This window comes from Phodopus roborovskii, unplaced genomic scaffold (assembly GCF_943737965.1).
Source record: "Phodopus roborovskii unplaced genomic scaffold, PHOROB, whole genome shotgun sequence".
NCBI classification, from domain to species: Eukaryota; Metazoa; Chordata; class Mammalia; order Rodentia; family Cricetidae; genus Phodopus; species Phodopus roborovskii.
Window position 1 is genome coordinate 14,115,180 of NW_026125295.1, and position 12,097 is coordinate 14,127,276.

The 12,097-nt window shown below is 39.9% G+C and overlaps 1 protein-coding gene across 4 annotated transcripts in view; it reads left to right on the top strand.

Annotated features, from left to right (window-relative positions):
* Rbm6 (RNA binding motif protein 6) overlaps positions 1–12,097 on the top strand; it is a 99,420-nt gene that overhangs the window by 65,099 nt on the left and 22,224 nt on the right. For all 4 annotated transcript variants that reach the window (XM_051204758.1, XM_051204765.1, XM_051204773.1 and 1 more), the window contains one exon: positions 10,338–10,412. In XM_051204758.1, the coding sequence (XP_051060715.1) occupies positions 10,338–10,412 (75 nt within the window). The remainder of the gene's footprint in view (positions 1–10,337; positions 10,413–12,097) is intronic.

Sequence of the window (12,097 nt, forward strand, 5' to 3'; positions counted from 1 at the left end):
CTACCCAAGTGAAGTTGTATAGTATATATGCTAATGTGCTTGTCTATTATCCTCCCACAATAAAGCATAATCTTCAGCCAGGCAGTGATGGTGCTTACCTTAATCCCAGCACTCAGGAAGCAGAAGCAGGTGGATTTCTGTGAGTTCGAGGCCACCAAGTCTGGTCTACATTGCTAATTCTAGGACAGCCAGAGCTACACAAAGAAACCCTGTCTTAAACAAACAAACAACAACCAAAAAAAAAAAAAAAAAAACATAATCTTCAGGAGAGGGTTAGTAGTCACTGTTAAAGGCTCAATGCTTAGTATATCAGAATGTATTTTTTTGTTTAACAAAGAATACATGTCCTGACATGGCTAGTGTGATCTGAGGAGATGAAGAATTATTAGGGAATGAGTGAGGATAATCTTAAAATTGCTAGAAGTTGAGCTGGGCCACATGGCTCATCAGATAAAGGCACTTGATGCCAAGCCTGATGACCTGAGGTTTGCTTCTCAGAGTCTACCTGGTAGGAGAAGAGAAGTGATTCCTGCAAGTTGTGAGTCCTCTTAATAACGTAATGAACACTGTGGCTGCTGTGAGGGGTACGCGCACACGGTAAATAACAAATATAAATATGGATGCATTTCTAAAAGTTGCCACACAGAAAAAATAGAACATTAAATCAAAATCTCTTGAAAGGCACAATATAAAGTATTTGTAAATTGTATTTGACTGTTTTCCTATAAGCCTCTAAATTGGTTTATGCTGCCTGACACAGTCCTTCAACAGTACTGAACACAATATTGAACCTGCATCAGAAAATCCAGTTAGATAGCTGCTTCCTTATGTTTAAAGTTCTCCATTTAATGGATTCCTTTTCACAACATTTTATTGGAAAATTTCAGCTTTACTATCATTTAACATCTTAGAAATCTTGGTAGTTTTTTTTACCAAAAAGACTGCACTCTTTCCCTCCATACGGGGATTGAACCAGGGCCTTGCACATGCTAGGCAAGTTCTCCATCACTGAAATACATCCCAGGCCCATCTGTAACAAATACCTTTTGGGCAGGGAAAGGTAGCTCAGTTGGTAAGATGCTTGCCACAGGAGCATGAGGACCTGAGGCAGGTTGATGGGTGTGTATTCAAGGCTAGCCTGTTCCACACAGTGAGTGCCTAGACAGTTTAGGACTGCCTGCTAAGACCTCTGCCTAACAAGCAAAAAGGCACATAATTAATACAAACAAGTTTCAACTGTTTTTTTTTTTTTTTGTTTTTTGTTTTTTTTTTTTTTTGTGAGGTATGTTTCTTAACTTGTTTTGACTGTTAATAGCTACTGCCAATGCATTTTCTTTTTAGTGATATGTCTTTAGTGAAAGAACTTTCTAAATACCTTATCTGCCTGCTAGGTTCAATTTCTGTAAAACTTTTGACTGGTTTGTTGTTGTTTTGTAATTATGTATATTGTTAAAGTGGTACTGTCTTGGTTGTGTGAGAGATGGCTCACTGTGTAAAGGCACTTGCTGCCAACCCTCATGACCTGAACTTAATCCCTGGAATCCATATGCTGGGAAGAATGAACCAACTCCTAAAATTTTCCTCTGACCTCCACATGTATACTGAGGCACATGTGCACTCATATGCTGTGTACACACACGTGCACATGTGCGCACATATCACACAAAATAAATTAAGTTCTTTGTAAAAGCTGTGGGTCAGCCAGGCAGTGGTGGCGCATGCCTTTAAAACCCAGCTCTTGGGAGACAGAGACAGGCAGATCTCTGTGAGTTGGAAGCCAGCCTGACTTATAGAGAGAGTTCCAGGACAGCCAGGGCAGTTACATAGAGAAACACTATCTCAAAAATAAAAAGAAAGAAACTGCAGAACTGTGGGTTCTGGGTCTCCCAGTGTTGCCCAGCCTGGTCTCGAATGCCTGGTTGCAGCAGTGCTCCTTTCTGCCTCGCTTTAGCCTTCTGACTACATGCACACACTGCTATGCTCAGCTTCCTGTGGCTGTTTGATTACAGTCGCTTTCATTTATCCAAAAAGAATAAATTCGGTAGGTATCAGCAGCCACAAATGAATTCTGTTATACTGTTTTTCTGTGTTTTGTTTCTACATAATACAAATTAATACCTTTTACTACTCACCTTCATAATATCATGGATAAAATATTCATTCTTATTAAAGATTGTAGAAGCCACAACACGGCTTTTTTCCTTATTGAATTAAAAAATTTAATGTTTTTGATGAAAGATAGCACACACCTTTTAACCCCAGCACTGTGAGGTAGAAGCAGGCAGGGCTCTGTGAGTTCCAGGCAGCCAGGGCTATATAGAGAATCCATGTCTTGAAACACCCCCCCCCAAAAAAAAATCCAGCAACAACTTAACAGCTCTTCTTTAGTATATTCAAATTGTAAGCATTACTTCTTCAGTATTTGTATTCGTTATTAACAAAATAAGGACTCTGGAATGTTAATTAGCAATGTGATACTGAGATAGTGCATCTTTCTACACCATACTACCTGAACGAGTACACATGATCTCAAAAATCTAAGATAGTGCATCTGATAACATGCTGATACTAAATCATCGATGCAGTGTATATAGTGTGACTTTGTCTCAGATCTGATGGAGTGGGACAATGGAAAATTTTAACGTGCTACTAAAAACTGTAATTTAAAATTGATGAATTGTTTATCTTGAATTTGTGCTTAATATTTTGGATTGGTTTACTATAGACAACTGAAGGTGGTAAGTGAAACCAAGGATAAGGGTGGGAAGCTGTTATATTTGTCTTGTTATATTTTGTCTCTGTTTTTGTCACAAATGAAAATTTAATGGAAGAGCTTTGCAAATCTGATAGATATGTATATTCTTCTTAGACCCAAGTAAATGCAGTTATCTCCAAGATTTTATCATTAGTTTTCTTTGGTAATGACAAAAGATTTTTAATTTTTAGAAGTAGGATATTTAAAATAAAAACAAAGTAATTGGTATGAGAGGGGAACATATATGGCAAAACAAGTCTGTAAGCCCGGGCAGTAGTTTGGGGGATCAGGAGTTATGCCCATCGTAGCCTACATAGCAACTTTGAGACCAGCCTGTCTAAAAAATAATAATAATAAAAGTAAAGGTGAGTGACTCAGTTTGATTACCTGAACCTACATGATAGAAGGGGAAAATAGACTTCTAAAAAACTCATCCTTTGACCTCCACATGTATGCATGATATGGCACGTCTCTCTCCCCCCACATAAATAACATGTTACGAAAAATTTTTAACACAAAAATCACACCAAAAAAAAAAAATGAGAATTTTGAGAATGATAATTAAGTGGGTAGACTATGTTCTATGTTCTCAGTGCTAGATGATGCCTAAACAAATAATTCCTATGTCAAGGACAATGTATTATGTTCCTGGAGCCAAATTAATCTTGAAACCTTGGTTAATTTTGACTGTACTGAGTAGGGTGTTATGGAATATTACTTTAACTATATAAAATTTTTGTTACATTTCTTTATACTGCATTTATTTAACTGCTTTGCCTGCCTGAGGCACCTGATTGGTCTACTAAAAAGCTAAATGGCCAATAGCTAGACAGTAGCAGGATAGGTGGGATGGGGTGGGGCAGGGAGAATAGAGGAGAAAGATAAAGATAAAGAGAATGAGGGAGAAAAAGGGCTAGCCAGCCAGGCAGCCACCAGTCAGCCAGACATGGAGGAAGCTGTGATAATGGGAAATAGAGAATGAAAGAAAAGTAAAAATTCTAAAGGCAAAATGTAGATGAGGAGAAACAGATTAAGTTATAAGAGATAGCAAGGAAAGAGCCTACACTAAGGCCAAGCATTCATAACTAATCTTAAGTTTCCCTGTTATGATTTGAGAACTGGTTGGTGGCCCAAGAGAAAACCTGGTAGAGTAGGGCTCAGTAAAAACATGGAGTTGTCATCTTGCTTTAAAAAAGCACAAAATAAAACAAGCTTGATGGAATACACCTTAAATCCTAGCACTTGTGAGGTGGAGACACCTTTGTGAATTTAAGGCAACCTGGTCTAGGTAGTGAGTTACAGGACAGCCAGGGCTACACAGAGATACCCTGTGTCAATGGATGGATGGACGGACGAACAGACGGCATGAGTAGGGACTGGAGAGATGGCTTAGTGGTTGAGAGCACTGGCTGCTCTTCTGGAGGACCTATGTTTGATACCTGGCACCCACATGGAGGCTTACAACCATCAATAACTCTAGTTTCAGGAAATTTGACACACTCTTCAGACTTCCAAGGATATGGCACACACATGGTGCACAAATGGATGGGCAGGCAAACACCCATACACATAAAATAAAAATTAAAAAAAATTTAAAGCATTAAGCAGGGCATAGTGGTACATGCTTATAATCATAATACTTGAGGTGAAAGCAGAAGGATCAGGAATTCAAATCTAGCTTCACATAGTAAGTTCAAGGTTAGCCCAGCCTACATGAGACCATCTGCCTCCCCTGCCCACCATCCCAATAGAAAAGAAGGGGGAGCTAGGGGTATGCTGTACAAGTGTGAGGACCTGAGTTTAGAGCCCAAACACGAAAAAGTGGAATGTGATAGGGTGTACCTTTGACCTGAACACTGGGAAACAGGCATGCTCTTGGATCTTTAGCCCAGCACAATCAGTGAGCTACAGGGTAAGTGAGAAACCATGTCTTAGAAAATAACGTAGAGCTAGGCAATGGTGGTGTATGCCTTTAATCCCAGCACTTGGTATGTGGGAGTAGTGTGACTCACACTGCAATATCTTGTCTCCCACCCATAAATTGGGCCCTAGAGTTGGGTTCCTGGCCTCATCACTTGGATTCTCAAAGGACATCACATATCTTGTTCAAAGACTGACATAGGGGATAGAGAAGACCAACCAGCCAAACTAGAGAATTGCCACATGGCAATCTTTGGTGTTTCCCTCAGAATTTCTGTTCTTTACTTCATTTCTTGCTCTTTTACTTTTGTCCTGTTTATTTGCTTGTTCCTTTATGAACTCATGATCCTTCTACCTCAGCCTTCTGAATGCTGAGATTACAGGTGCATGTCACTATACGTTGTTTATATGTGTTATTACACACACACACACAGAGAGAGAGAGAGAGAGAGAGAGGGAGGTCTTATTGTGTATCTCTGCTTTGCCTGAAACTTGCAATCTTGCTTCAACTCGTAGAGATCCACCTGCCCCCTGAGTGCTAAAATTAAAAATGTGTGCATTAGGGGGAAGGGGAACTTAACTGCTAGACTCAAAAAAGTATGCTTATATTCTCAGAGTTGTCATATATTTGATTGTTTTGCAGTGCTGGGGATTGAACCTATAGCCTTGCTTATGTCAGGCAAGCAATCTACCACTGAGCTGTATAAGCTCTCAACTCCAATGTCTGTTTTAAAAAGATGTTATAGGAGCTGGGCCTGTGACATATGCATATAATCATAGCCCTTACAAAAGGAGGTGGAGATAGAAGGATCGGAAGTTCAAGATTAGTCTGGGCTACTTGAGAATCAATAAATAAATAGCTATTTTTTTTTTTTTTTTATTTTATGGTACTTGAATGTACTAGTAGCAGCCACTTGATAGCAACCATTTACCTCACAGCAAAACACCTAAAGTAATTGTAGAAACTTTAAGAACAGAGAGAGTTTGTTTGGGGGACCAGCAGTGCTTTCAAAAAGCAAGGGCTAATGACAGTAGTAGCATATCTCTGTAGTCCCAGCTCCCAGGAGGCTGAGGCAAGATGATCATAAGTTTTGGGATAATGTGAGCTATACAGTTAAACTCTGTCTTTAAAGTACATCAAAAACAGGGGCCAGAGAATTGGTTCAACAGTTAAGAGTATATACTATTCATGCAGAAGACCCAAATTTAGTTCCTAGCACCCAACATTAGGTGGCTGGCAACTGCTTATAACTGTAGTTCCAAAGGGGCTCTAGCCTCCTTTTACATGCATGGGCACATAGACAATAAAAATAAATCTTTTTTGACAGTCTCTGTAAACTAGCTCTGAATCCATTGCCTGCGAATTTCTTTAATCTTTATCTTAGGCATCTTCTCATCATCTACACTCAACATCTACACTCATTGAGTGTAGCAAGTGTCAAGAAGCAGTTGACTTTTTTTTTTTTTTTTTTTTTTTTTTTTTTTTTTTATGTGCATTGCTGTTATGCCATTGGGAGTCAAGTCCTCTGGAACTGGAGTTACAGACAATTTTGAGCTGCCATATGGATGCTGGGGAAGAGCAGTCAGTGCTCTTAACTGCTGAGCCATCTTTCCATCCCCGGCAATTTAAAGCTAAGATAGCCTAGTTTAAAAAAAAAAAAAAAAAAGTCTGACTTTCATACTGTATATATTGCTGGCTACCTCTGTAATCTTGGATAGGTTATTCCATTCAACTAAGTTTTACAGTCTACTTAGGAGAATCAAGTGATGATGAGATGATAGTTATGAAGAATGCCTGTATAATATATATACTATAAATAAAGGTCACTGTTTCTGATCAACAGTGCTAGTTCTCAGCCATTAGTGACCTTATTCTCATCCTGTGTTTATAAGAAAAGCCAGCAAAGGGATTGTGAGTTTTCAGTGTCAGTTGCAATCACAAGACTTAGATATTTCCTTCTACTTACGAACCTTTCTCTGTGCACTTTAATGTTTAAGGGAAAGGTCTTTTATTCTACACAGCAATCATAGTCTCAGTATTAAGTATAATTGTGTCTAAACTTGTGTTGGCAGTAGTCTTGTACTTCCCAGTAACAAGAATTCTTGAGGCTTGGTTTCTAGAAAGTGGGGCATATCTTAGAGTCTGAACTCAACACAAGTCTTCACAGGCTGATTGTCTCTTAAGAACAGCTAGTGAAAAAGAAAATAGATGTAGATGCTTGAGTTCAGTAGCTTTCAGACTCAGTGTTTGCTCTACTTCAGCATCATGTAGTGGAGAGTTTTTGTTTTACCATTCTCATGCAGAAGTATGTATGCCTTTTTGCAGCTTCTCATTAAAACTCTTTGAAATATACTTTGGGAGATGGGCAGTAGTGGCGCACGCTTTTAATCCTAGCACTTGGGAGGTAGAGGCAGGTAGATCGATTAAGTTCAAGACCAGCCTATCTACAGAGCAAGTTCCAAGACAAGCAGGACTGTTACACAGAGAAATGCTTCAAAAAAACCTATTAGGGAGGAGGTGGGGCAGGGAAAAAATAGGAAGGCTGCTTGAACTGTGGGAGAAGATAAAGAATCATTGCTTCCAAGCTAAGCTTGTTGGCACATGCCTGTAATTCCAGTTCTAGAAAAGTAGAAACCAAAGATCTGCTGGAAGTTTACACCAAGATGGGTGAGATATGTGAGTGTGTGTTAGTGTATGTGTGTGTGTGTCTGTGTGTGTGTGTGTGTGTGTGTGTGTGTGTGTGTGTGTGTGTGTGTGTGTGTGTGTGTGTAGTCTTTATTCCCAGCAGTCAGAAGGCAGAGGTATAATGATTTCTTTGAGTCCTAAGGGGGCTGGAGCTGCAAAGTAAGATCATGTCTCCAAAGAGAAGAGAGATCACTTTTGAAACACAAGACAATCTCAAAGTTGGCATAACTATGAGGACTCCTATCTAGGATAGACTAGGAGTTCATTCCTATATTTTAAAAGTTATCCATTGAGGCTACTGGAACAGCATATTTGTCTTTTGAGAATTATAAAAAGTATTTCTTGACTTAGAAATGTCTAAATCTACTGATACCTTCAAGTGGTGAATTCAGAATATACAAATTCACAGTAGTACTTTGCCTGATAACTACTGTTCACTGTTCAAATGGCAGACCTCATGTTTTGGGGTTGAGTACATAGATGTGTACTCTGAAGGCAATACCTCCCTCCAGGGTTACTGTATGCAAAGCATTCTGGGCCTCTGGGAATGATTCTATTCAGTAATCTATGGAACAACAACTTATTAAGCTACATTAGCTACCTGTTTGCTGGTAACAAAAAGCTAGCAAAATTTGGTGTGGTTTCTTGGGAGCTGGGCCACCAACTTAACAACTAGCACAATGTTATCAGATTCTGGCTGGTGAAGTAGGTGAGTATTTGACCCCATCTAGTTTCACCCAGTGATACTAGTCCTGTTTTGAGAATTTAGTTGTTTTCCAAGACAGCATTTCTCTGTGTAGCCATGGCTGTCCTGGAACTTGCTCTGTAGACCAAGCTGACTTGCCTCTGTCTCCCGAGTGCTGGGATTAAAGGCCTGCAACATCATCACCTGGTGTTTTATCATTGTTTAGTTTTTGTTTTTTGTATTTATTTAAAGGCCTGTGATATAACAGGCCTTTAATCCCAGAGGCAGGCAGATCTCTGAGTTCAAGGACAACCTAGTTTTCAAAATGAGTTCTAGGACATCCAGAACTACACAGAGAAACTCTGTATTGGAAAAAAGAGAGAGAAACAAGAGTGTATTAGTGGGTAGTATGCCATGGCATACATGTAGAAGTCAGGGGACAACTTGTAGTAATCGGTCCTCTACTACAACATGGGTCCTGTGGATTGAACTCAGTTTGTAAGGCATGGTGGTAGTAAGCACCTTACATACTGAGCTATAGTGCCAGCCTGGTTTTGTGTTTTTCGTTTGTTATTGTTTATATATTAATCTTTTGCAGGGAAGTATCAGACAAGGTCTCACTGATTAGCCTTGGCTGGCCTGGAATTTGCTGTGTATGAAATGCTGGTTTTGAATTAATAATCCTCCTGCCTCTGCTTCCAGAGTTTTGGGAGAGACCATGCTCTTCTGGTTTGGAAAGGTGTTACATTTACCAGTTTTCCTGCATGGATAGAGTATAACAAAGATATTGAATCCTGACTCTCCCTTCATACAGATCTCTTTCCTGATTGACTCCTGAGAGTAAATTACCTGTTCCTAATGCCAAGCACAAATTGGTGCATAAATGAGCCAAGAAGCCCTTCTCTGTAGACCTAAATGAATCCTATACTGGCATTCACCAACTGGTCATACAGCCTCCCTATAAGTGGCTCTTTATCTGTAAAGTAAAAGTAAAAATGATCATGGGATCATTTAGGGATTAAGCAACATAATAAATTTATCAATTTCTGGCTCTGAGTAAGTGCTTAGTAAATGTTAACAATTTTTATTAGTATTGTTCTTTAGCTTTTAGAGCAATACTGAAGCAGTTTGTCAGAAACTACATGCTAAGACCCGGTTAGATGGGCAGTTTTCCTTTGGTTTTACTTAACGAGACAATAATCGTATTCTGTGTATTTCTCTTGACTCTTTCGGTGTGAAAAGCAGAGAGGTAAAGCATTATTTGACAGATGTATGGATTCAAGCAAGAAACTGAGGTCCAATTGCAAGGAAATGACTTGTATAATTCAGAGGCCTGTCTGAGGAGACACAGAGGACCCTAGAGGGCGGAGAATGAACACAGCGCAGGGGCTAGTTCCTGAGTCGCATCTTCGGTTAGTTCACTTACCAGTGTGGGTGAGGGTCTCTTCTCAGTAAGCAGAGACCCTTCCCCCCTTCTGTTCCAATATATCTGCTGGCTTGTGTTTATTAAAACTTTTTTAATGTGAAGTAGAATACGTAACTTACCCAAAATAGTCAAGGGAGCTCTTTAACTAGAGATTTGTTGAGACCCCTTGTCCCACCTCTTCCTGTGCCACATTTTGCAAAGACTTATTTGCCAATTGTTGCTCCTCAGACTTAGGGTTGGCTCACTCTGTAGGCTCCAAATCTGAACGGTGATGCTGCCGCCGCCGCCACCACCGCCAAAGGTGTTGCTGCTACTGGCTATTCACAATTTGCTGCTATAAGACTATAATCTGTGAAACTTTCACCCTCCTCCTTTCTTCCTGTCTTTGGTGTTGTACTTCTTTCTTCTGGTGCTTTTGCCGTACAGCCAGTGTTCCAAAGAAATACTGTAGGTATCAAAGTCACAAGCTTATTACCTCTCCAAGATGTGTTAGCTATAGAAAAGAAGGTAATTTAAGAGAACCTATTCCTCTGTGTTTAATAGTCTTTGAGAGCAAGGCATAGGCACTTGATGGAACTCAGGAGAGTATTCTACAAGACCTGGAAAAGTAACTGCCCAAGGACAATACCCCAACCTATTGGAGCCAAGGCTGAAGACAAGTTTACCTTCTCCCACCCATTTTCCTAAACTTAAGCTTGCTTCGCCGCATTGTCCCGAGTCTGTGGCTTAAAACAGCCATCTCATGTATTGGTGGATATTCTTCTCATAAGATGTTTCAGCTTGGGGACTGGAAAGGCCATCTGTGTCTTCCTGTCTCTGTTACTCTAAGGGTTGTAGTTAATGGCTTTTGTCTTTCTTTTTACAGGGAACTCTAATGATCCATGACAAAGAGGTCACTCTTGAGTATGTACCAAGCCCAGATTTTTGGTACTGCAAACGAGTAAGTACTAAAAGCTGTTTTAGAAATAAGCATTCCAGACTTTGTTATATAAAATAAATTAAAAAAAAAAAGAAAGAAAGAAAGAAAAAGAAATAAGCATTCCAGAGACAATATTCTAGTTACTACCTACCCACTGTTTCCTTGCATTGCACTAAATAAAATGGTCTTTAAAAGAAAAGAAATTAACATTACCTATCTCTAGGTATGCTGCTTATGAAATTTTTAAGCTATACTTCTTATTGGAGGAGTTATTGCAATGAGTCTGAAATGTAATTTCAGGTTTTTATTGCTAATAGTTTAAAATAGATGCCTGGCAATGGTGGCCCATATCTTTAATCTCTGCACTGGGGTAGGAATGGGGGGGTCAGGGATTGGGAGAGGCAGGCAGATCTCTCTGAGTTCAAGGCCAGCCTAGTCTACTGAGCAAGTTCCAGGACAGGCTCCAAAGCTTGGGAGGTAGAGACAGGTAAATCTCTGATTTTTAAGGCCAACCTGGTCTACAAAAGAGCTCCAGGCCAGACAAAGCTACACAGTGAGACCATGTTTCAAAAATAACTACACAGAGGAGAAGGGAGATGCTTGGGAGAGACTGGGGGTAGAGGGAGGAAAATATAAGAGAAAAAATTTAAAAGACTACCACAAAAAATTACATACCAAAAAAATTAATTAGAAAATAGTATAAGGTTTATGAAGCATGGTGTGTGTGTGTGTGTGTGTGTGTGTGTGTGTGTGGTGTGTGTGGTGTGTGTGTGTCTATGTTTTCCCAAGATAGGGTTTCCTCTGTGTAACAGCTCAACAGCTCTGGCTGTCCTGGAACTCAAGCTGTAGACCAGACTTGACCTCGAACTTAGAAATCCACTTGCCTCTGCCTCCTGAGTGCTGGGATGCATGTGCCAACATGCCCAACTGGCAGGGAGTTTTGGACAGTATAAGAGAAGAGAAAACTAGCTGATAGCAAGCAAGCAAGGATACATTTATTATCTTTGCTTTTGACTGACTATAACATGACTAGCTGCTTGAGTCTCTGCCTTGACTTCCTTGAAATAATGGTCTGTACCTTTGAATTGTAAGCAAAATAAACACTTTTCCCCTCCTCTGTGTTGCTTTTTGTCTGGGTATTTGTCACAGCAGCAGAAATGAATCCAGAGTAGGAGACTAAGCCAAGAAGATCACAAACCCATGGACATTCTGGGCCTTAACCCTGTCTCAAAATAAAACACATGCTTCACTGGCACATTAAGTACCTTCATATTGTGCAACCATTAGTACGTGTAGTTCCAGAACTCCCCCTCCCCACCCCACTCACCCAATAGGTGGAGCCAGGAATTGCTGGTGAGCTAAGACTTAACTTCGCTCAGCAAGTATTCTACTATTGAACTATATCCTCTATATCCAAACTTTTATTATTTTTACATGAAAAAAAAAATTGTTTTTAGGAACAGAGTCTTGCTGGGAGTGGTGGCCCTTGCCTTTAATCCCAGCACTTGGGAGGCAGAAGCAGGCAGATCTTTCTGAGTTAGACACCAGCCCGGTCTACAGAGTGAACTCCAGGACAGCCAGAGCTGTATACATCTCTCAAAAACAGCAATAACAAATGGAGACTTACATGGTCCAATCTGGCCTCAAACTTGTTATGTAGCCATGAATAACCTTGAACTTCAGATTTTCCTACTTCCACCTCTGCT